The 23,417-nt window shown below is 39.4% G+C and overlaps 1 protein-coding gene across 1 annotated transcript in view; it reads left to right on the plus strand.

Moving 5' to 3' along the window:
* LOC139685679 (sialin) overlaps window positions 1–23,417 on the plus strand; it is a 176,342-nt gene that overhangs the window by 22,674 nt on the left and 130,251 nt on the right. Inside the window, exon 2 of the mRNA XM_071582657.1 lies at window positions 18,558–18,634. Within this exon, the coding sequence (XP_071438758.1) occupies window positions 18,583–18,634 (52 nt within the window). The 5' untranslated portion in view covers window positions 18,558–18,582. The remainder of the gene's footprint in view (window positions 1–18,557; window positions 18,635–23,417) is intronic.

Below are 23,417 nucleotides of genomic sequence, written 5' to 3' on the forward strand. Positions count from 1 at the left end.
AAATAGAAATGTAACATAAAGAATTGGGAAACATATAAAATTAAACTCTTGTTCAAAGGTTAACTAGAAACACAAATAAAGGACACTCACGAAGATGTGCGACGTTTCAATGGACCGGCCGTCATCTTCTGAAGATGTCCTTTGCTTTAGTTTCTACATAGGTTTCGTTCCGTTTTGATCAATAGTTTTAAAGATATATTTGTGCAGTTACTGAAGAGAGTTCGTTTTCGAAAATCTGCATTTATTAAAATAATAAGTGAGATAAGGACTCGCCCTTTAGGGAATGATTGATGCTTGGTGCATCATTTGTGTTGCTATGAATATATGTCAAAGAGTTCGGTTGAAGATGAAAACCAATCGCTAAAACTATTTTTCCCCCGTTCACCGTACTCTTAAGGAATTGCTTGTAGAATTTTCGGTGTTACTAAACAATATTATTTTATGTACTGTATTTCAGAAAAAACCTAATTCTTTCTGTTGTCATTTCATCCGACGCTTTTCCAAATTTTACGGTAACGAATTTATGACGATCTACAGGCAATCCATTTTGTCTCCTGGAAGCGGTTCTTTTCACAGTCAGCTTGATACCATGAAAATAGAAATGTAACATAAAATTCATATTAGATCGCTATAAGTTTCCTTATAAAGCTATTTACGGAAGTCGATTTTCAAAAATGCAATAGTAAATGTATTTCATAAAATATTGTAAGCTACATTAGCTTTCAAATGCATGTGAGCTCTCGCGTATGGGCGATAAAAATAATTTACTCTCGCTGAAAGATAACTTATGAGAAAATCACAAGTATTTATACATAGGCGTGTAGGTTTTGCAAAATGAGCCCGTGTTTACCCTTGGCCAGCCACGACGTCGCCGTAGGATTATCATGTCGTCGGAGGATTATCATAATGCACTGGTAATACTTCGAGATTATGAGCGAATTTTCTCCTTATGTTCTTAGGCATCCTTTTCGCAACTTATCGCATTTATGCCTTCCATCACTTTTTTGGTCGTAAATCGTCCTTGGCTTCCGTTGAATAACACGCTTAGGTAAATGAGGGTGGAGTGAAGCGTTGTGTCAAGCACGAAATTTTAGCACAAGGTCAAGTCCTTAGTTTTTCTTCATTGCATCTCAAAGGCGATTCGAAGTCGTCGCTCAGACCCAAACTGCTCCTTTTGCGTGATTGTGTCGTGACATCGACGTAGATGCAAGTGTCACGCAACTCCGTGGCTGCTGGAAGTGTAAGGTCTCCCTTTCGTGTTCTCCTCATTGCAGCGGATCACCAGTTCCATTAAACACATTCTTCTCTCTTGTTCTGGCTTCCCTGCTACAATTATCACTCTCTCCGGCGTTCGTTTTTTTTGACGGTGCATATTATAGAGAGCTCGCGCGGAGGAAAGAGACGATTATGAAGTTTCAGAGTCGGATTCGAAATGGATAATTATGGCCTGTCACCAGAGGTGTCGTAGCCGTTTAAGGGGGGTATATTTTCAGGAGTCATTAAAGGAAATTACGCCAGATCATATCCCATCCTCTTCATTGCTTTCATAAATTAATTTTGGTGCAGATGAAAACATTGACAATTGGTACTCAATTTTATAAATAATATGTATTTAGCTTTAGATGTCGATGGGTGTCATTTGCTCGAATACCCCTAGTGTCACCTTGTGAATTATATAATCGAGTATAGTTCGGCATGTTAATACTACATAGTTGGATTACAGCTCCTCTAGATGGCGGGCTTTTAAATTATAACCTTCGGTTGCATGCAGTTTTGGTTGAAATGTTTCCATGCATAAATATTGTCATGCATAGAGGAGTTCCAGGTAAATGACTTACTAATGTTTGTGTATATTAAATTTGTTGGCCGCCAAATATTCTGATTTTATGATTACTTATCCGATTAACGTTTGTTTATTAATGTCTATATGAACCGAAACCGAAACACGGTAGCCCCCTCGGGCTCGTTAGCTGCAACCTCAATGTAACAGCTGTCTACAGTGTATTTCTGATATTTTCGTTTCTTCTGAGTTTAATGATTTTTGGTGTTTCCAGCGTCTTGCTCGTAAGGTCGGTAGGATATTTTTATGGAATGGGGATCCGAGAAGGGAGGAGTGCCGCTTGTTGGCGGCGGTGTGTGGTTTTGATAGTTTTATCATGAGACCAAAGGTCTTAGAGTAGGAGTTTCCTGTCCTTGGTGGGTTTTCTTTCGTCCTTTCCGTTAGATTCCGGAGGAATTTGAGGGCGGACGTCAAATAAAAGTATTTTTGTGTGTCCATATTTCTTCGTATACACCTCGGGGCTCCTATTGAACGCCATTATATTATTTTCACAACTTCATACTCCGTGTGGATAAGTCGGTGCGGCATGAAGCACACTCCATGGTTCCAATTCAAGTTCCAATCTTCCTTAGCGGAGGATAGGTCTTATCATGGATTGATAAAGTAGCATTATTGTCCTCGGGGATATTTTTGCTGAGAGACACAATAATGGGCCCATCGCTCTTGCCACTGCCTTAGTTTTACCGGTGGCATAGTTCACATATTTTGCCCACCAGAGTCCGGCGTCTAAAATAACGCTTAGGAATTTGGTTTCATCGTTCCATGGGATTTGTTCTGTGCCGACATGGATGGGCGGTCTGTTGCCGACTCTTGGCCCTCGTGAAAACACGAGGTGTTTGCATTTTTTCGGGTTAGTTTCTAGTTTCCAGTCTTCCATCCAGTCGGAGAGGGTGTCCAGCTGGCTCTGTAATCTCGTGGCGGCCAATGTGGGGTTTGCCGCTTAGGCGATGGTGGTTGTGGCGTGCGGACAGAAATAGTTTCACATATGTTTATTATAAAACTCTGACATAGTCTTATGTTTCAATTTACAACTGAATTGTCTGTTTGCTTCCAATTACAGAGGAGAAAACTGATCTTCAAACGAAACATTTTGAGTTCAAGGATTTAATTTATACAGGTAACCTGTAAATTATCGCCATGACATTAAGGGATAATAAAAATTATTTTTTTTCGAGGCTGGAGATATAAGAAATACAATAGTATCGTTTCGTGCGATTTTCGAATTGCTGATGGAAAGTAAGAATTTCCACAACTTTGGGTGACTGGAACAAATTTCTCGCCACGGCGTGTTCGAAAGCTCTCGAGGTCATCACAGTGCGTAATATTAGTCTGGATGGAAAACATTCTTCACAGAAGCGAATAGTTAGATGAAATGGCTCAGAGTGTTGGAACACCCAGTAATCGTTCCTGAGAATGATCATTCCCTTCTCAAAACAATAAAAAATATTACGTTATGCCATGTACCCTCGGAGCTAAAACTCTCAAGCTTACCAACTTCCAAAGGCCTCTGCTGCCACTTGAGCCTTCCCTTTCGTCAACGGGTAGATTGTTAGTCTTACGATGATGCTCTTGGCAAATCATGCCGACACACGTTTTACCAGCCTGCCGCAAGAAGAAGGGACGGAAGCACCAGAGGTGTGGATGTCACTCAGTCTACCTCCGTCCCTTCGATCCCAACGTTGCGTAACTTCGATGATCTAACGGGATCGGGCTGGGCCCATCCCAGCCCCTTCCTAGCAGGGGGAAGCGAAAGGGATTACTTGTGCGGTAGGGGACGTGGCCGGGGGGGGAGGATGAGAGGTTTGGAAAGAGCCCATTGAAGGTGACCGTCAGTCACTCATGTCTTGTTCACATTATTATCGTTTTACGATCGTAGGAAACGCTTATTTGGAGAGTTACACTATTGAAGCCTACATTTTAGATGACAGTATCCGAGATCTAGGGTTTTTACTTCTTACGGTGAAAAGCGCAGGCAAAATGAAGACTTCAATATTGTCAAGTCCACATCGCTAGGAAGTGGTCTGTCCCCGTGTTTTCCATCTTTTAATCTTCCGGCAATGAGTGCACAACACAAGTGGGAGCTCACGGGGACCGTTGTTCTGCAACCATTCGCTCTTCCTTATGTGCGTTCCCACGACACCAGGGTCACAGATATAAATTGGGTATGACCGCACTTATCCTAACCAGAGTAAAATATTTCACTCAGGATTGGCTGGCGTTCATATCGCTAACTCTTACGCGCGTAACAAGTGGCACTCTCAGGAAAGCATTCGGATGAGCATGGTTTCCTCATTTCAATTGCATGAGACGAGGCGTCGTCGCACGCCGTTAAAAAGAATTACTGTCGTAGGTCGAGGGCAGGTAAGCATTTGCTCGAGTGTGACGGACGCTTTAGAGGGAATTATCCCGTCATGTCTTTCTTGTCACCATAAGAGCGAGTGGCGAGGTTTCTCTCATCACCTTTAACTGACTGTAAAGTTTTGAAGTGTGGATGTTTTCACGTCGTATCCGCAGGGGAAAAGTGGACGAAGGCGTGAGTCATTGCGTCACAGGTGATTACGTCTTTAACCTCGCTAACCTTTCATTTCCTTAAATCTTCCGAAAGAAGAACGACTATTGAGGTATTTACGGCGTACAAATAAGGTCACATGGTGCCAGAATGATCCCTGGTGCCATATACCATACTATAAGTCTTTGTCGTTCTGATTTCCTTCCTGTATGGACCGCCGACATCTGCATTAGTTTTCCCAACGAATCCGCCGGGTAAACTTGCTTGTGAGGCCACAGTTTTTCATTAATATACCTGGTCTACTTTGAACGTAATATTCTTAGGTTAAAATCTCCGATTGATACCTCATAAATAATTTCAGCTTATTTCACATTTGATCTCAACTATGCCCTTTGTCAGGTGGGAAATATCTGATACATACATATACTACATTAGCTGCCATCCTCGAAGGACAGATCAATGCTATGCAAAGCAAGGATCCTAGGTAACCTGAATGTCTTTGTTTTCGACCCTGTACGGCCTCGAGAATGCCATTTGCCTTTGGCATGATTCTATTTCAGACAATTCAAGTCCTAAATATGCTCTTCTCCGGTGCAAATGTTCCCATCAAAGAATATTTCATTGATTACAGTACGACTGCCGATAATTCCTCAGAAGATGCGGGCACCTGAATTAATGAACCTAACTATAGATCGTAGCTCAATTCGTAATATCATGGACTGCATTACGTGGAAGGCCAATTGCGGAATCAGTAATCGTGCAAGATAGATTTTATGAGAAGTGGTGCATGTTCTACAGATCATGAATCTCTGAAAAACCGGGGTGGGAGAAAGAAGTTCTTCGCGTGTTCGTCATGCATGCCCTGTTAGTCACCGTTTGCTGCACCGAAGTATTCATGTTATTAATTGAACAAAACATTTGCAATAACTATTTTTCACGTGTAAAAATTGTGACAGGAAATACAGAAAATTATTATTAACTACAAACCGGCAAAAATAGAGTAATTCTATTTTGTTTCCTTATTGACAATCTAGTAACTTTTATCTGCTTACCCACACATAATTTTTATTTCCATCCCATTCGGTACTTACTAGTTTAGAGAGCAATTCTACTTTGTTGAGTTCAATTCTTGGTCATTTAAGGTGTCACTGGTTTAAGTTTGGCTAGTTCTATATTCATAATACCTATCTCGACCCCATTGTGTGTGTTTCCAACTTTTCGTGGAATCTGCAAATTCAAACTGCAAAGGGAAAACTTTCTTGTCATTTTGAAAAATTCCTAGACCCGAAAGGTGTAGAACATTGAATAATATTTATTGACAGATCCCGTTTCAATTTCAATTACATTACAAAATTTGTTGCAGTGTTTTTTACCGTCATAATGCACTCCATTCAATTATAGTTTATCATTTGTAAATGTTTTAATCTACTAGCCTGGTTTACGAGCGCATTTGAGTTGAGGTGCTTTTTTTATTCCTGAGCCTCGGTTACTCTTGGCAATATCGTAACTCGTAAGTCATTTCTTGGAAAAAAGAAAAATTATATCTGAAATACTAAGTATTGCCCGGCATGGAAATGTTTTCCTTCATCCGTGACATATATTCTCTTCATAGGATCAATTTAATATCTCAACATGGGATAGTAGCATCTTATTTTCTTTCGCGTTTAGTATCATTGTCTTTCTTCGTTATATTCAATAGATTCAGGCGATATGCAGTGGAAGTTCGTCATTAACTTGTGGAAAAGAGCAAATTTGTTTTTCTCATAGCTATCTTCATTAACTGGGCCTAGAATTATCCGCCTGCATTTCTTTCTCTTTCTTCTTGAATCTCGCAAGTCCGGTGATTTCTCTGTGAGCTTGCAGGTGATTTGTGATGCTAACTACATCCGCCATCGGCGGTGCTTGATATTCGCTTTGTCCCTCTTTCCTTTGCGAAATTTTCTCTCGCATAATTTCCATCTTCCCTCGTTTTTTACATGCTGATGGCTCTACATTGCTCCTTAATAATATCGTGAATATTATCTGCCCATGGGTATGTGTATATATATATGAATCATAGCTAGTCTGGTGAATGGATGTCTCTCCTATCTCACCCATTGTGTGATGTTTGCTTGAGTTCAGTTGTGTGTGCATGAGTGAGACGTGACCTCATTCGTCGTAGAAATGTACGAATTTCTTTACCACTCCCAGTTATAGGTCTTAGGTAATTTAATAGATAAAATCAAATATTTGTGCAATAGGTTTTATTCTCTTTCCTAATATCCTTCCGAAGAAGCACTAGGTGTAGGAAATTTACTGAAGTGATACTAAAAATATGCTCTGAATCCAAATTCGACATCAACTGCCTTCACCCAATCTCTGCTGATTGCTAATTCTTACTTCTGCAGATACGTAATTCGTTGCGTGAAAAAATATCACAGATTAAAATCTGAATATGGAACCTTTCCTCATACGCCCATTCCCACAAATTCTATAATTAGAATATGTCTTAAAATAGTTCTTTGCCTAAAACATGTATTCTGGCTTAGTATATTCTGCATGCATTCTGATATATATACTTTTAAGAAATAACTTAAATATTGCGAAAATTGTTTCGGCTGTGCTTTGATTGGGATACTTAGTTTAGGCAAAGGAATGAGGATTCCCTTGTCTAGAAATGTTCTCTGAAAGCCGCCTTATGGTGAATGGTACCAATTAATGAGAACTGTAAAGTAGCGAAGTTTTTAACGGATTGCATTGGTGAGAATTTTAGGACGTCGCTATAATGTATTATCCCAGGAAAATAAACTACACAGGTCTGTTAATTGTGTCATATAAAACCCCAATTTTATATCCGCGCTCCATCAAACAAATACATATTGGGGCCACTGGTCGATTATCACATATCGTGAAAGTGTTTTATAACCTGGATCCATTCTTGGAAATCTCCGCAGGATTTACGAATGGGCGGGGTCACGAGTGGCATTGAAACCCATTTTTATATGAGATATAATTTGATTACCTCGTGAAAATCAGTGTTCTAAAACAATTGTTTTGAAGAAGTAACACTTGTTTAACGATTCCTAGATTATAAGATGTAGATCTTATAATCTAACAATTTCAAGTAGGACTATTGCCTAAACAAAATAATTAAATTATATTAATGTCTATCTTGTTACATGATTTAAAATGTAAAATCGACAAATGATAGGGAAATGTATTGTTGATGGTGCATCTTTGAAACTAGTCCTTATACATCAGATAAATTTTGTTTAATTTCTTTCCTTTGTAAAACCCAGGGCTGAAATCGCTTAAATTCTCTATGTAAAATCTGTTCTTACATTTGTTTTTGACGAAAAAACGCACAGAATGTCCTTTTTGTACAGTTTTGGTGCTGACATGACAAGATCTTGATGGTCATGCCAGCACCGAAATTTTCCTCTCACTGCAAAAGCCGATTCACATTAAGTTTCAACGACTCTTATCTCAAAATCCTTACCCAACGTCCTTTTCATCTATTCCCTGCTCATTTTAAAAACTTCTCTACCTAACATTATTCTTCTTAGGTCCTTAATACTTGGATCATTTTGACCCCAAAACATTTCCGGGAAAAGTTAACCGTTCTACATGCTCTAATTGATGAATTCCTATGTTAACATTTAAAATAGCTTTACTTTTTCTTGAAAACCATATGATCTTTGTTTTTTACATTAATTCTCATGCCATAATCATCACTCTACCCTTCTAATGCGCTCAGATATTCTTGCAATCTCTTGCAATTCAGTTAGATAACTGGTTACTTAAAGCTTGCCCAAACGCATACCCAATTCAATTTATGAATTCCCCACCGACATCCATCCGAATCTCCAGTTCTTCCAATGGCTCTTTCCCTCTCGGCGTGTGCGTCAAAAGCCACAGGCGAAAATGAATACCCCTAATCAACCCCTTTTCCTTACACTGCTCGACTTTCCATCCGCCGCTCGTACCCGGGCAGTGAGAGTCCTTCAAAATACAAACAAATGTAACAATTCTATCCAATTCACCCTATCAAACGCCTTCTCAAAAACCACAGAACGAGCAGATACTTACTGCTTGTATCTTATATTCCTCTCGATGTGTGACCCCATTACTACTATGGCATCTTTCGTACCCCTCCACTTCGGAGTCCAAACCAATAATTTCCTAAGTAATCATTTGCTCTGGTCTCCTGCCTCTAATTGATAATTTTGAGAATCACTTGAGCTGCATGCGGAATAAAACTTATTATTCTCTTGTCCTAACATATGAGCTAACTCTTTTTTTGGGATAGGAAATAACGCATATCTGACGAAATCCTCCGGCAAAATCCCTCCCTCAAAAATAATACGAAATAGTACAAATAAACTCTGACTCCCCAGTTTTCCGAAACCTTTAATTAGTTCCGCGGCGACTATTTCTATCTCCAAGGCTTTATTTGATTTCTATTCCCTAATGGCCTCTCTATGACGCAGGTAAGTATGCCTGTAATATACGCCATATTCTTTTTCTTTGCCTAATATTACGGGCCAAATATCTTTAGCATATCGATTCTCGATGTATTTTTTCCATCTCTCTCGAATCGTTCGTGACTCATCAAATAATTTCAGTTCCTTACATTTAGTAGTGTGTTCGGATTTTCCCGTCTAACTTGATGGTATTTCAATCATCTTTCTGCATAAAGCACCCATTCCAATATTCCTTGGTAAATTCTCGATGTTTTTGCACTGCCTCCTCCATCGCACCTCTTTCCAACTGTTAGTTTCACGCCTCTTTATTATTTATCTCCTTTTATTTCTGTCATCCTATTTCGGTGTTTATAATCTTCCATTTCCTCTGAAAGTTTTTTTCTCAGTCACCTCGTCTATGGCTTCTTGTCCTTCCACTTTCACTTGAGAGCCTGTTAAATGTTTCCTTAGTTACAAAGGCGTCTTTTGGTATACCTGTATTCTCATTTTTCTTTCACGGTACCCGTCTCCATGTCCTTGCAGATAATTTTCTCTACTGACTCCTGGTAATTCTTTTTTTCGTTCCAGTTTACGCTTCTACATTCCATTCCATAACTCGTTTTTCCTATTTTCTGCTCTCGAATCTGACGTTTTACTTTTTTAGTACTGCATTCGTTTAGTACCGATTCAGTTTCATCTCAATCCGCTCTCGGGTACTTTCCATGTATACTAACGTTCAATTATGTCTATGTACTCCGCTAAGCCGCGTGTTTATTATGATTTAATCCTCTCTCCTGCAGAATTCTATTAATTTGTCCCTCCGGTCATTCCTTGTTCCCAAACCGTAGCCCTCTTCCTCACACCCATCTCTCCCTCCGCCCATCTATGCAATTTAATAGATGGTAAATGTTTCTTCTCAGGAGCATCCTCAATTATTTCCTATGATTGATCGTATGTACCGTGTAATGCTGTTTCTTCCTCCCAATTATTTGTTGTTGGTATGTAGACCTGAATATTGGCTAAGGTTGTTGACTCAGCTTCTACTTTAACTAATATTCTGTCACTCACCTACTATGCTTCCTCCTGCCTGTTTGTTCAATACTGATGCCACTCTCGCTTGCTCTTTTCCCCTTCACTGTTTATTGCTCCGTAATTATCTCTCCAATTATATCTTTTCCTGTCCTCCTTTAGCCATAAAATATGTATATATATATATTATCTCTCTCCTTCATTTGCTTCATATTTTCCGATTTCCCTATCCTCAACATCCTCCTTAAACTCTAATTCCCTAATTTTAACTTGTTCGGCCCTCTTCTGTATTTCCTTCTCTGAAACTGCCGTAGTGTCCGTTTTGTAAGGAATTCGTATGATGACGATCGCGGACGCCTTGCTACTCGCGCTACCGGGCACAACAAACGGTCGAGAGTAGCCCAGTAGAGGTTGTTTGTTTTGCCAGGGTTATTATTCATATTTGTTTCTAGAGTGAGGTCTCAGGGGTTAATAATTGAAGTGGTTTCCCATTGCCTTCTTCAATAGTGTTTAAATGTGGTTTCATCATTGGTACGTTATACCGGTAGAACCACAGCAATCAACCCTAAAGTTAGTTTGATAGGTGAAGGTGGAGATTGCCTAGTAATTGGTCAAACGGCATGTGAAGCTCACGCATTAGAGTACGGAGGCCATCGTGTTTATCTCTGCCGCTTGTGGTTTCCCAGGAAGAGCTGGTATCTCACAGCTTGGGTGAAGCTGAGGGTGGCCTGGTAAACGAACCCTGGCCGTCGGGTCTGTAGTCCCGCTCTCCACAACTGGGTTACCACGTCTCCGTTCAGTTTTCCAAGTTTATCTATACAGTGCCTAAAAATATACTCTTTATTACAATAAACTAAAAATTGTGTGAGCAACCAATGCCCAGACATGAAACCTCTTTATGAATCCATGACCTTCACCCCTTTATATTTGTCACATGGCTCCATGTTTACGACCCAACGGGGTTTTACTTCTGCTCGTTCTGGATTGACCAAAGGAGCTGTATGAAAGACTATCATTGTGTTGTGATCGTTCACAGATAATGCATGAGCATGGAGACGTAAAGATTGTCGAAAAATTCGACAGAAAACGAGAGTTAACTAGCATGCATAAATCTGTCACGGATTTCACTAACGGAATCTCCATCATTTTTTATAAGTTAGGTCGGATATTAAAAGTACAAAAAACCCACTTCCAGCAAGAATATTTCGAAATATAAATCAAAAGGTCTTCTGGTTTTCTAATTATGAGTATAATTTAGGTATATAGAAAAAATAGGAGCTTTTGGTTTTTTCTTAATTTCAACTCTTAAGCATTTAAACATAATAGTACATTCATGTAACGATACATGAAATGTCTCGTATGTGACCGTGTAAGGACCTCACCAACGTGTGAAGTGCATCCTTGTCTGACGTGCATAATATGTGTTACTGCGTAAAGGAAATAAAATACCGAGTCGAATTTAATGTGAAAGCAAGATTCCACAATGCCGCAATGTCATTATGTTAGTTTTGACGAGCACTTACCGAAGTCCACACTGGCCTCCCTAGTAATCAGTTGAAGAAATTTTTATCGAAAACGTTTTGAACACGTAAACACTTGTTGCTTGGGTCTTATCCAAGTAATTGTGCGTAAGGAATATTAAAAAGTGAATATGTGAATAGAAATAAATATATATATATCTATATATATATATATATATATATATATATATATATATATATATATATTTTAATATTAATGGACTTTTGATGGACCATATTGCAAATTGTATTATTATAGTTATTCTTAAAATAAAGGTAAAATAAATAACTACAGGAAATACAGTTCTTCGAGCACCTTGGTAAATAGTTGGTAGCCGAGAGGGTTCTGCCTACCATTAATGATGCTGAATGCATAATTTGACGGAATAGTAAACTGACACATTGACGCCGTTAGGATTTTACCTCTATTACAATTTACTACTGAGCAATCGATAATGTGCTATGCGGTGTTGAGAATATCCTGGTGAAATACAAAGACAATGTCCTTTGATATTAGGCGTGGAATTTAACGATCCATGCACAATAGTAAACGAAATAAGCAGACACTAAAAACTACCTGACGTTATTTCCAAAAATGTAATGAAATACGTAAAATCATAGCAAGAACAATGTAGGCTGAATCTGCAGTTGATCAATATTATTAAATAAAGACACCGGCATGTGGAATAGTAATTATACACTGTATATTTTAATGCTACCCAGATAATATCTCTCCTAATATACACATTCGTCAATGGGAAGAATATTCCAACCGTTCAAGGACATAAATTAGGGTGATTTGAGGTGATTCCCCAGTGGCATTGAGGGGAAAAGCTTCACAGCGCGACTGGAGACGCTTATGTTGGTTACTTTTGCTCACTCATCCCCACATGTCCTGGTCAGTGTATTCCAGCACTGTTTCTAAATTAATATTGGTAGATGCATTTCAAATAATTACTTTTTTAATGGCGCATTTCATCAATTTGTTTTTCGGTTAAGAGGCGGAAGAGGGCTGTCGAAATTCCGGAAGTCACCGTGAGGAGAGCACTTTTGCGTTGCCATGGGGGGGTGAGGTGAAGGGAGGAAGGCGTACTCAAGACGCCTGAACTACTGTATTGACAACTTTTTTTCTGGGCTACTCCCATCCCGGGAACTACCCTCCATTTCCGTTTCGTTTACCCAAGTTCGATATTCCGGCTGATAAACTCTTTTTGTCCCAGCGATGGTTTTCTTTTCCATTACTTGAGTTTTATTCCTGCTTTTATGACGTGGAACATCTCTGAATATTTTCATTTGAATTCAAATTTATTTCATGTCTTCATACCACTGGACAAAGCTCATTTTTTCATTCCATTTCAGTGGACAAATATTTCACTCGTTCATTTATTTTATGCAATAATTGTACGTGAAAATCAGGGAAAGGCAGGGAACGTCTTCTCAGATAATATACTTATCGGTGTTCTTCTTTGAGTGCGGAGGAATTTAGCCTTGGGGAAGGACACGGGAATTGTACGGGTTTCCTACGCCGATATTCTATGCTCGATTCCTGAGGTGGGGTAATATTAGTGCTATCCCTATCATATTTCAGTTCCCTGTGTAGTCATAAAGGCTGCTGCCGTGTAGGATACACGTGTAGACGTTGCCCTGTAGAGTGTTGCAGAGGTGGAGGAGTAAGAGTTTTTGGGCTTAAATGTGAAATCATCCCACGTACATGACTGTTCAGAAATGAAACTCGGGCTTGCGAGGATGAGCATGTATGTATAATTGTCGAGTAGATGTGACGAATGTGGGATACGTGAGGAGTGTTGGTGTTGGCATTTGGAGAAGGAGAAAAATCGCGTGAGAGTTTGTTTGTGAAAAAATGTTGACGGAAACACCGTTAGCAAACAACCATGAAAAAAGTGCGCAAAGCTCGTCCGATCGCGTTGAATGGATGAGAGTCGAATGCACATGGGGACATATGAATGAAGAATAAACGGTTGAGGAGGAGGAGTTGACCGAGAACTTTATGGACGGTTATGGTCTAAGCAGCGGAGGAATATACTTAAACGACATAATGCATTAATGTGATGCCTTATAAGTTTGCAGCAGAGAAAAATATCGAGAAAATTAGTAAGAAAGAGTAAGATTCATTTTGTAACCTTAAACCTGACCTTTTTCTATCCATCCCTACCATGTAAGGTTAAGACCTGGAGCCCATGCATAGATTTAAGGCCACTGAAAATAGCCTGCCCGCGCCTGATGAAAAATAATTATACATATACCTCAAATCCTCCCTTTTCCACATTAGACTTTCGAGTTTTCTTTAGAGGCTAATTATAGATTCTTAAATTCCCGATTTATCATCACCCTCACATCCTGGGGTGGGGTGGGGAGTGCTCGCGGGGACTGAGGGGAAGTAAACCCCTTTGGGGAGGGGGGGGAGAAGGGTTTGGCGAGGGGTCCCTTCGGTAAGTCGGAGACAGGCGGCTGCACGCCCTTCCCCAAAGTGGCCATCCCCGCCGCGGGGCGAGCACGTCCGTCCAACGTCAACGCGGGCTTCTGCGCCGTCGGCCGCCGACGTCTAGGATATTTTCGGCCTTTTATTGGACACTTTCTCGGAGGCGGATCACGTTATTAGTTTGTTATTTGCTTCGCTTCGCAATGGCTCTATTGGGGCTAATTGATGGGTTAAGGACGCAAGGATGTTTTTTCTTCTCCTCCGAGGCATGGATATAACCGCCTTATCTTCCTAATGAGATGGCGCACAGCGCTCAAGCGGCTACCCTAAAGATGGATGGATGGATGGTGGCTGACGTCGTTATCGTCAGCGTGGCCATGGGAGCCAAATGCCTCGGTGACGATTTCACTGAGTTTTTCGCCCCCTAAGTTTTAAATGTAGGCCTAAAGCTGTAGGTTTCTGGTTTTCCGAAAATATTTCAAGACACCTCAGAGTTGTGCCGGCTCAGAAGAGACCCAATGAGTATCGTAGTAACAGCTATTTCGTGAGAGATAGTTCATTCAAAATATAAGTTAAAATATGCAATAATCGATAGAATATAATTGAAAATGAAAAACGCTGGTGATCTGTTCGAAAAAGAGTTAATCTGCCTCCAACATTTAATTAATTAAAATTTGTACTTGAAATCTCCTTGTAAAGAAAACGCATGAGGACTGCAGTTGATGCCTATGACGCCTTAAATTTGGCCCCACATCGCAGAGGATATCCAAGAACTGCACAAAAGACTATCTGGCGTTAGCCTCACGAGAAAGAAAATTATTCATCTGGATTTTATTGAAATTGTTCCTCGGAAGGACTCTCTCAAACCCCGCATAATTGTGCATACACCTGGGGAATAGTTCTCCTCTTTCCAGCAGCACCATTAATGCATCGAGTGTTATCATCAATGTCACTGAACTCTTTTTCGATTGCCGAAATTAAAAAAAAATAGAACTCGTAAGCCACTCTTGAAAAGCAAATCACACTAACGCCTACCTCAACTCCTTTGGAAGAATTGACTGTAAAACACTCATTTTTATGCCTGGGAAAACGCTTGCAGTGAGTGAACTTCTAGGTTTTTTCCACTACTTCGAGGAGTTCCTGAAGATGCCACCGCTGAAATACAATTTGTCTCTCAATTTTGACGAATCTAATCTTGCGGATTTCTTTCATAGTGACCTTGAAGCGGCTTATACGATTCTTTGAACGACTCATGAATAGGAAATAAGCCTTTTGCAGAATTAAATGGTGAACTTATAATTTTAATTTACTCTTAAAGGAAAATCTAATGCTCTTTTAAAATTTCAGGAAAAGAAAGACGGAAATAACGTTGTCTGTAAAGGGAAAAATGAATTCAGATTACGAGCAAATACCCAGGTACGTAACACGATCTTGAAAAGTGTTTCGCCTGTTATTATGTGTCCTGAGGCTTCTTGGGAAAGCATGAAACTGGTTTCATGAAGCTGAAGCATCTCTCCTAACCATGCTCACTTTACCCATGATCGGTGGCCAAAATGAATAAAAGTTGTATTTTCTCGCAAAGCATGTCGACTAGAAGGTGCCAAAATGTTCTCCCAGCATGAGTTGGGGGTAGAAAGTTCACTGGCTTATATACCTAAATATGTCTTCATGTATACTCTACAGACCTGGCATTGATGCCACGAAGGAGGAGCACCAGTGGAAAGCGATGGGCAGATATAGTGGGGCTGCAACAACTATATGAGGTCATAAGTAATGTTTCTCGACAACTTCGAATTCGCCGTCAATTTCATTTCCACGAGTTACACCCAAATCAGATCTGCATTGCTTAAGTCGCCGTCTCAATTCTCTCGCAAGCTTTTTGGCCCAGATTGAGGCCAAAGTTCAGCTTTCCGGGAGTCACCAACAGAACTCTTTTCGGCCAGACTCAAATATACATACAAGCATAGTTATTGTTGGCCGGTAGTCCTTAAAATACTTAACAAGATTCCGGTACGATAAGATACGGGTTCAAAACACCGAATTCGAAAAAACGGTAGTGATGTACTGTGGTGTTTGTTCAAAAATGTTTATAACCTGAATTTTCTCTAAAATTTAACATTGAACCATAACTATTTGGCTTTTCAAAGATGGTAACTGATTCAAAGTTAACGTAATTTAAGAAATAGGAGCCTTAAATAGGTGATTTTATTAAAAATCCAAAATTTTGTAGATTGTAGCCAGCTTGATTTTATGTAATAAAGAAACCTGCATTTTAATTAAATTAAAACCGTGTAGTAATACACAAATATTATATATCAAATATTATGTTTCAAATATTATGGATTATTTTCAATTAAAGGCTTAGAGTCATTTTTCAGAAAAAATTGAGAATATTATTTGGATCCCATAGTTAAATAACCTTGTCTATGTCATGTGGGAATCGAATACCATTTAAAAAATAAATGTTCTTATTCTCGAAGTTGATGACAACGGACTAAATGGAGTACTTTTCTCTCAATAGCTACATGCCATTTAATAATTCTTAAGTCTTCATCATACTTTTATGGATCGTGAGGAAACGAAACGTCACAAAATATTGATTGCCATTTGTTTCTGCGATTTATCAATACATCCTTTGAGTCAATACCTAAAAATGTGATAGATCGGTTACTTAGTTAAACATAACTTTTAACGGAATATCATCAGTAAACATTCACATTGTCAAACGGTATGTATGCGTAATACAGTACAGTCAATTAAAGTGTTGTGTAATCACCACACTTTAATTGACTGAAATGTTAGTATGGTTAAGAAAACAGTACAATTACATTTGCCATAAATTCAATGTATGATGTCAATTAACTTTGATATCTTTCTTCAATTTTAAATGATTGTGTAATGCTTCTGCAATGACAATGTTCTTTCTTTTATTGCATGAAAAACTTAGGGACATTTTAATCGCTTCATTTATCTCTGCTATAAGAGCACTTAACTTTTTTACTATACATAAAATTAGTGTGCAAATTTAAATGCAGAAGTCAGAAAAAATCGAAGAAATGCTTGAATAAATTTAAACCATGAATGCAAAGAATCACTGCAAATTGTATTCATCATAACGATCAAATTATTTCATCCTAAAAAGCTGGAACACCTGTCACCTAGCAAAAATACATGGCCATGAAAAACTAGCATTCCTAAATGGGTCGTAATTAATTGTGTGTGCGTAATTAATTACCAAATATGCCTTATTTTAATATTCAATTTGCGAAAAATTCATCGCTTATCACTAACCAAATATTTCATAACCTTAATTAATTAACATCACCGCACCTGGTGAAAATAGGGAAAGAGATAGAGAATACCTGTTGCTGAAAATTAAAACTATTTTTCAGGGCTCCCTTCCCTGCTTTGAACACAGTAGTTCCCCAACATTACTGTGAGTATAAGACTAGCTGTCATATGGGCTTTTAAACATCTTATTGGAACAAAGTTGGAAGATCTTTCTCTAGCTACGTGAATCATAACTCCAGTAAACACTCTCTCTCAAAATGATAAAACCGTCCTAAAATTTGCTGAGAAACTGTTCTTGTATCGTTACACTAAAAAAGAGATAAAAGCTTGATGTGGCCGTTCTAGGTCAAACCTTCAAAATCCTTGTGTTGATGAAATTAGGGGAAAGCATACAATGAGCATTTTTGGAATTATATTTTTTAATGATGTGTAATACATTTTAGTAATAGGAAATTGCGTAACACGGAAACAAATAAATGTTAAAATCATTAAGTTATATATGCCATTCGAAGTTTTGCTGCGTAAGCTTTTACTATAACCTTTGGGGTCAGCAGCCTTTTCACCTCTGGGGCCAAATTTTATCCTTCCTTACGATTGAAGAGCGTGGCATGTAATTTTATGCCTCTTTTGAGATCGTCAACCTTCTTATCCATGGGAAAAAAATCTAAATTTCAAATGAAGCACAAAGATATCCAAAGTTTTTTTCGATATCTCCACATTTCTCTTTTTGTGTATAGCTTTTATTTTGATAATTTTCTGAGGGAATTTGAAGTTATTAATGTGCAAACACATAGCGAATAACATAGAGCCGATAGAGCTTTCGTTGCCAAACTCTACCGTTGTCTGATGAAATCATGAAGGTTTTGGCAAAGCATGGAAAAGTTATGGAATATCGTGATGGATTGGACGGCCACCCGAATCACGCTGCCTACGCCAAAGGCCGTTCATTGAGTTCGAGTGACTTTTAGCTTAGTGAAGAACTTGATTGGGACTGCTATGCTTTTTCCCTTTATTTGTGAATCCTTTCCTTGAAGTTTCCTACAGAAGTCACTTGCCTATGCATGGAGCGTTAAAAAACAATTAGAAATACTGTTTTTGTGTTGCATTTAATGACCACCTACTTTGGTACAACTAATACGATCATTTTTATTTATAATATTTATATTTATTCACTGATTTACTAAAATGTAATGGAAGTCATTTCATTACTATCTCAGGATCTTAAAAATAGTCAATTACGCTGAAAATGAAACCAAGTTGTGCATTGCAGGCTTTTTCATATTGAATATCATTAAGGAGACTGTATACATTGACTGGTGAAATCGAGTTGTAATCGCTCAGAGTCTCAGTGAATATACATCTGATATACGCTCTCAAAAAAATCATCCTTGTTTTACGTGGCCAATTACTTTGGTAGCTCCACAGCATGAATGTTCCATTGAATCTTATTAAACAAGTTTTTCTTATTAATGGTATTTTTTTTCAGTGAAAGGGATCTCAGCTCACCAGCCATGGCTTCGTCAACCAACCAGAACCAAAGGAATGTCTTCTTGAGGCTCTCTGGTGAGTTAATATTCAATACCTTAATCTTTGATTGAAATAAATGTTATGGAAATACGTTTCCTCTCTTCAATCATTACGTTTCTTTATTCAAGTACAAGTATGCAATACATTGCGAAATTAGAGCGTGCTAGGAATCAGAATGCTCCTGTTCAATAGCTTAATTAAGATTTATTTAAGGTTTAACTAAGTATCTAATTTTTAATTGTCTGATAAAATTATTAAAGTAGTCCAGTATAGTTATAATTTGGCATTAAGAAATGACATTCCATTTGGAAAGTGCTAATCTTGTAGATACTCAAATTGTTAGTAATGTTTTAAGAGCGAATTTAACTGATAGTCACCAAATTGTAATATTGAGGCTGGCAATATAACTTCAAAGGAATTAACTGAATTTTTAACTTCTGGTTTTGTTGAGATCTCTCCTTTGGAAAGTATTCATTTAAATCAAAAAGATACGTTGATCGGCATAGAATGACCACTAATCAATTCTTTATGAATAGCTTAATGCTTATGTTACCAGATGGCTCGATAAGGTTCAAACTGTTTTCAAAAATGCGGAAAAGGGGCGGCATAATAACTTGTATGATATATCCGACCAATGTTGACAGACAACTGCGAGGGATACATCTCAGCAACGACTGCTATTAGTGTATGTCTGTTATTCATATAATTCTGTGGTCGTTATTTTATATCGTGCCCATCTAAATGCACACGAAAATAATCTGAGATTCTCCTCAGACCACGGAATTCATCATGTCGAATGTAAACATTAACTCGGTGACAGAATTACGATGCATTTTATAACCCCTGATTAATAGAATAAATTTAAGTAAAAAAACAGAAGGAAAACTTTAGATCCTCGCTGGGCCATCCTTATTTTACAACGAAAAGGGGGATAAAGTATCAAGTAGTCAACAATAAAGCCAATATATTAAACTCATTCTTCCACAGTAAAACATCGACCCCCACAAATCTCCGGGACCTGATGAGATACCGGCTCGCGTGTATAAAGAACTGTCGTCTGAAATTGCCCCTTATCTAGAAATAATATTTTAGAAATCATTAGCAAAAGAAAGAGTGCCTAGCGGCTGGAAGATAGCTTCTGTAACGCCCATATTTAAAAACGGAGACCGGGAGGACCCCAGTAATTACAAGCCAATATCGCTCACCTCCATCTCCTGTAAGATTATTGAACACATCATTGTTAGTTTCATAATGAGGTACCTCGATAGCCAAGATTTATTGATTAATGACCAACACGGGTTCCGTAAAGGTAGATCCTGCGAAACTCAACTTGCACTCTTTGTTCTTGATATAATGCATTCTGGTGAAAGTATTATTCCAGTTGATGAGATATTCCTATATTTTGAAAAAGCTTTTGATTAAGTCCCTCATTGCAAGTTTATCGCGGAGTTGGAAACTAATAGAATACACGGGAGTATTATATGTTGGATTAGACAATTTTTAAAAAATCGCGTTCAAACAGTCGTCCTGGACGGTGTATCATCCGATACTGTCAAGGTCACGTCGGCTGTACCACAAGGAAGTGTCATAGGTCTCCTCTTGCTCCTTATTTGCATAAATGACCTTAGTACCGTGGTTAATAGCAGGCTCCGTCTTTTTGCTGACGATGCGGCGATTTATGGAGACATTCGACGTCGCGAAGACAGAGTCGCGTTAGCTAACGACCTAGATTCAAGTCAGAATTGGTGCAACACATGGCAATTGGAATTAAATTTGAAGAAATGCGTAGTGGTACATTTTTGGGAAAAGAGTAATTCCCTCCCATTTAGTGACAAAGTGAAACAATCCGAAATCGCGAGTGTAGATTCCTTTAAATACTTGGGGGTAACAATTACTCACGATCTGTCCTGAAGAAAGCACATACGAGAAATATACGGTCGTGCTAATAAAAAATTGGGATTGGTAAAAAGAGTGCCCGGCCGGTTTAAATGACTGGGTCACCCAGATATGCGCCATCTCGCGGGGTCTCACCTCTATTATACTAGCAGATTTGGAAACGGTTTCAATTACCGAAACGGAGAGGCAGTCATCAAAAGATTGATTGTGGGAAGCAGTGTGAGTAGGGGTGGGATAATTAAGGATGGTGGAAGTTTTGGTGGAATATCGGTGGTTATTCATGCGGAGGGAAAGTGTGGTCGTGCATTCGCCCACGTAGAAGGCAGGGCAGAAGTTGCAGGAGAGGCGATATATAATATTTTTTTAGGTGCAGGTGGCGACCGGTTGGGAGTTGGTACTAAGTGAGGGGGAGGGTCTTAGAAGATGGCAACATTTGCAGCGTGGGCGGTTGCATGGTGCGGATAGGGGCGAGGAAGAAACGGGGGTGCTCGCAGTAGGTTTTGCTGACTTGAAGATGTCTCGCAAGTTCGACGGGCGTTTAAATGAAACAGAGGGACAATGTGGGAATAAAAGTGATGTGGACTGAGTGTTATTAATAATTGGGAAGAGGTCACGGATTAAATGTTTAATTTTGTGTGATCCGGGGAAGAAAGTGGTGATAAGATTAGGGCATTTTGGGCGGTTTGGTTTGGGGGAGGAGTGTATTGGGTTGACGGTTTGAGGATTTTACTGTTCCGTAGTTTTTCAGGGTACCCACATTTTCTGTGAGAGTCATGCATCTGATCCAGATATTTCTGTTGGGAGGGGGTGTTGTTGCAGAGACGGAAGCCACGGACTGAGAGTGAGAATGGGATGAAGCGCTTTGTATGAGGCCGATGGCAGCTGTCGAAATGAAGATACTGTTGCTTATTAGTTGGTTTAATGTGGACTGAGGTGTAAAACGTATTGTTTTGGAGGCGAATGTCGATATCTAGGAAAGTGATATTCGAGTCAGATATAGAAGAAGTGAAAGATACTGAGAAGGAGGAGTTGAGAGAGGAAATAAAAGAGGATAAAGTTTCGTGTCCGTGGGACCAAAGGAGGAAAATACTGGGAGACCTGGTGCCCGAAAAATCACTCTGCTTGTGTGGAGATGAGGGTGCCCAGTAAGGCTTATCCGGGAAGCGAACCCGGACCCTTTGGTCAGTAGTCCAGCTCTACCCCTGAACTACCGCGACCCACATATATATGTATACACATACACCACACGCCCTCTAATTTGTACAAAGAAATTGTTTTCATTTTAACTCATCACGGACGGAAAGAACATTGTGGGATTTGGCTAGTACTCATCGGTTAATTAAATTCTTTTTCATGGTAGCTTCGATAAACGCATAGAAAATAAAACTGTACCTGCTTTGCTCATTAGGGCGAACTGGGATATCATAGTGTCTTTCACTACTAGGAGAAAATGCGATCAAAATGCAACCCGCGTTTTGGAGATCCGCCCGGAGGCGGTCGCCGATCACACTCGCGGGAGACTGACCGCCCACACGAAGAGCGAAAGGTGGTCCTACAGAAGAGCTGCCCGAGAGGCGCCGTCCTTTCGTCGAGAGATACTTACCCAGAGGTTTATGGAAAAGGGCGGTACGAAATGAAAGCCGTAATCGAAACGAAGATTTGAAGTTCTTAGGGCTGAAGTGTGTACTTCGATGCTGTTAGAAAGCGGTTTCACAGGGTCCTAAAATTTACGCTCGAGCCAGGTCCGGCAGCATTCTTTCCTGTAAATAATACAATAACGATCCTCAATGTTTTGGTAAATTCGTTGAATGAGCGATTTTTCGTGGTTAAATTTTCATTCTCATCGCTTGAATTAGTATTGTCCAAGTATTTGTCAATTTAATGTAGGAATCAGTTCAAATTAAATATTTTGTTCTATTAATTGTTCATTCAAACAAAATTTGCTCTAGCATAAATGGGTAAACCGCTAAATTACAAAGAAACTGCGGGAGATGCCGCAACAGTAAATTTTAACGGAGTCATCCGCTAATGTGCATGGTAAACCGCTCTTTAAATTCTCTATTTATATTTTTGGTGTGAGGTGTTTTATTTTCACTTATTGTTTTGACGAGCAATAATTAAATTAATACTATTTCATATCTGTGCGAAGGTTATTCCAAACTTTCACCATGTCTGTCTGCTTCAAAATGGCTCCAAGCGCTACGAGAAGTGCGTTGAAGTATGCACCATTTGTATTCTTCGAGCTCCTTTCTGGTGCTTCAAACGTTAGAGCCCTTCGATCGGGTTTTAACTTTTGGGACACCCTTCGTAAGATAGCCGAACCCTCCGAAGGGTCATTCATAGTCGCATCGGCTTGAAGTAGCTAAGGCGTTGGCTGAAGACTCTCTGCCACCGAGAACGTATATATGCTTAACCCTGCTTCGTGCCAAATTGGGACGCCGAAAACGCGGCTCAAAAATAAATTCGCCATCGGGTGGAGTGGTTTCGGAGGCACCACCATACCGTGGTCTCTATAGGCTGCAGGGGCATTCGGCCGTGGCCGCCGCCGATGGGAAGGACACGCCGCGTCGAGCCTGGCAAAATCGCAGAGGCCAAAACTCCCCAGGCGCTCGTCCTCAATTTTTTGGTCAAAATTGAAAAAGTTTTTAAATAGATGGTGGGTGCCTTTTATGTTATGAAGACTTACCTATAGTGAATAAACCAAGGTTTTTCATACGCTGATTGTTACTATTTTCTAAGCTATAAAAATCGGCGTTTTGCCAAAGTTATCGGTTCCCCAAGAGCTGAGCGAGGATCTTATGGGGAGTTAATTCCCAAGTTCTGTTGGCTTAGGGATAATAATGTCTTTTTTTTACTTCAATCTTCTGTCAATGTGTTTTAATACCTGACTGAAGCAGGGCTCAACAACCATAGCCTGTGCCTT

The sequence above is a fragment of the Hetaerina americana genome, unplaced genomic scaffold (assembly GCF_022747635.1).
Source record: "Hetaerina americana unplaced genomic scaffold, ioHetAmer1.1.p SCAF_12, whole genome shotgun sequence".
NCBI classification, from domain to species: Eukaryota; Metazoa; Arthropoda; class Insecta; order Odonata; family Calopterygidae; genus Hetaerina; species Hetaerina americana.